The 2,131-nt window shown below is 42.8% G+C and overlaps 1 protein-coding gene across 1 annotated transcript; it reads left to right on the forward strand.

The window, feature by feature from the left end:
- Positions 1-204: 204 nt before the first annotated feature.
- Positions 205-1,161, forward strand: LOC130588458 (taste receptor type 2 member 116-like). Its single transcript, XM_057389380.1, has one exon. The coding sequence runs from the start codon at positions 205-207 to the stop codon at positions 1,159-1,161; it is 957 nt and encodes a 318-aa protein (XP_057245363.1).
- The last annotated feature ends 970 nt before the right edge of the window (positions 1,162-2,131 follow it).

Here is a 2,131-nt window from a genome sequence, read left to right on the forward strand (position 1 = left end):
CGGGTAAGGGGATCCCCAGCACATTTCCATCCCTGCACCTGCCCTGCTCCCCACAGCAGCTACCAAAATCCCCCCCACCAGCAGCAGCTCTATAAAGCTCCTCTTGCCATCCCTCACACTCAGACAACAGCAGCCACTGCCCTGCCTTAGGCACTGCTGCCACAGCCCCCTTGGCCAGCACAGCTCTGCTCCCCAGCTCGCAGCATGGAAGTTTGTCACTCTCCACACCAATCCAATGTCACTTTATATGGAGCCATGTTTGTGGCCATCATCACAGTGGAGACATTTGCTGGCATGTGGATAAATGCTTTCATTGTTTGTGTGATCAGCATTGCCTGGGTCAAGAAGAACACCCATATGAACTCTAATGAGAAGATCTTGCTGCTTCTTGGAGGTTCCAGGTTTTGCTTTTTGTGCTTCTCATGGATATATTCCTTTCTTTCAACAATTTATCCCTATTATCTTCTGGTTCATCCCATAATGCAACTACTTCTCGGGGCTGGTAGCACTTTTAATTGTTCCAACTTATGGGTTTCTGCCTGTCTTTTTGTTTTTTACTGTATAAAAATTGCCAATTTCAGAAGCAGGTTCTTCATCTACCTGAAAGTAAAAATTGACAGGTTTGTGCCATGGCTTTTGTTGGGATCAGAGATTTACTCCTTGGGTATTGGAATTCTTGGCTATAACATTATTGATAAAGCTGTTTGTGAAAACATCAATTTCACCTGTCAAGGAAGATTTTGGAAAGCTAATATCAGACTAGAGGAACAATTTTCCCCTCTTTATTTTCCCTTTGGCTTTGTATATATCACTACATTCACTGCAGTCATCTCTTCTACCCTTCTCCTTCTCTTTTCTCTCTGGAGACACAAACGCAACATGCAGACAAACTCCATGAGCAGCCTCAGCATGGATGCCCACATCAAAGCCATGAAATCTATTCTCTCCTTCTTAGTCATGTACAGCATCAACTTTATAACATTGATTGTGACAATGATTTATTCCACAAAGGAAGAGAAACCCATGATGTTTCTTATTTTTGTGTTTCTGTATGCTTTTCCAGGTGTTCATTCCCTTATTCTGATTTTCAGCAATCCCAAGCTGGTAAAGATATTGCTAAGGATTCTGATGTATGTGAAGTCCAGGGTTTGCATGAAGTAGGAACTGTAATAAAAGCTGGAGCCCATGCAAAATGTTGATCTTTCACAGTAGAAAACAGATGATGCAATCTGCAACGCAACTCTCCACGCTGTGTAGATTATACAGATGTTTATTCCTAAACATCAAAGTTTGGAAAACTTCATTAAAATTCTTTCAACCAAATTGAACTGAGGTAAATAGATTACTATTACGGTTTCATTTAGACAATTCTTGGAACTATATTATTGTTAGTAACAAACTCATTTGGACCTGCTACATGGGCTGGATGAAAAGGGACAGTAACCATACTCCAGACCTGCCACAAGCACTTTGGCACTTGCAGATTGAAAAATTACTGAACTAACCATCAGGTTAATTTGCATTTGTGTTAACATTTCTTACTGCTGAATTAGCTCTGTTCTTCGTAATGTTATTACTTGTATCACTGGGTGGGGTGGGTGCATCTTGAAGGACTGCAGTCTATGGAGACCCCAAGCTGGAGACGCCTGATCCTGAAGGACTGCAGCCCATGGACTGGATCCACACTTGAGCAGGGAAGAGAGCAAGGAGGAAGAAGGGAAGGAGAGAATGGGTCATGCACTGACTGCAACCGCCATTCCCCATCCCCATGCCTTGCTGTGGGCCAGAGGTGGAGAAGYTGGAAACAAAAGAGTGAATTTTGCCTTGTTATGAAGAAGGTGGGAAGGGCTTCTGCCTTTGTCCATGTTTCTCACCATCCTAGTCGATATTATAAATAGGAATAAATTGAATTGATTTCCCAAAATTTCACTCTCTTTTGTCCATGGCAAAAACTGGTGGGTGATCTCCCTGTCCCTATCTCGACCCATGAGATTCTCCATCCTATTTTCACTCTTGTCCCATTGGAGAGGAGTGAAGAAGAGGCTGGGTGAGGRGGGTCTGGCAGGTGTCCAAGTTTAACAATCCACAGCAGGTCATGTCAATATTAAATAATTCCAACACCAACAGAACA

This window comes from Malurus melanocephalus, unplaced genomic scaffold (genome assembly GCF_030028575.1).
Source record: "Malurus melanocephalus ecotype Western Australia unplaced genomic scaffold, MMel_1.1 scaffold_5230, whole genome shotgun sequence".
NCBI lineage: Eukaryota > Metazoa > Chordata > Aves > Passeriformes > Maluridae > Malurus > Malurus melanocephalus.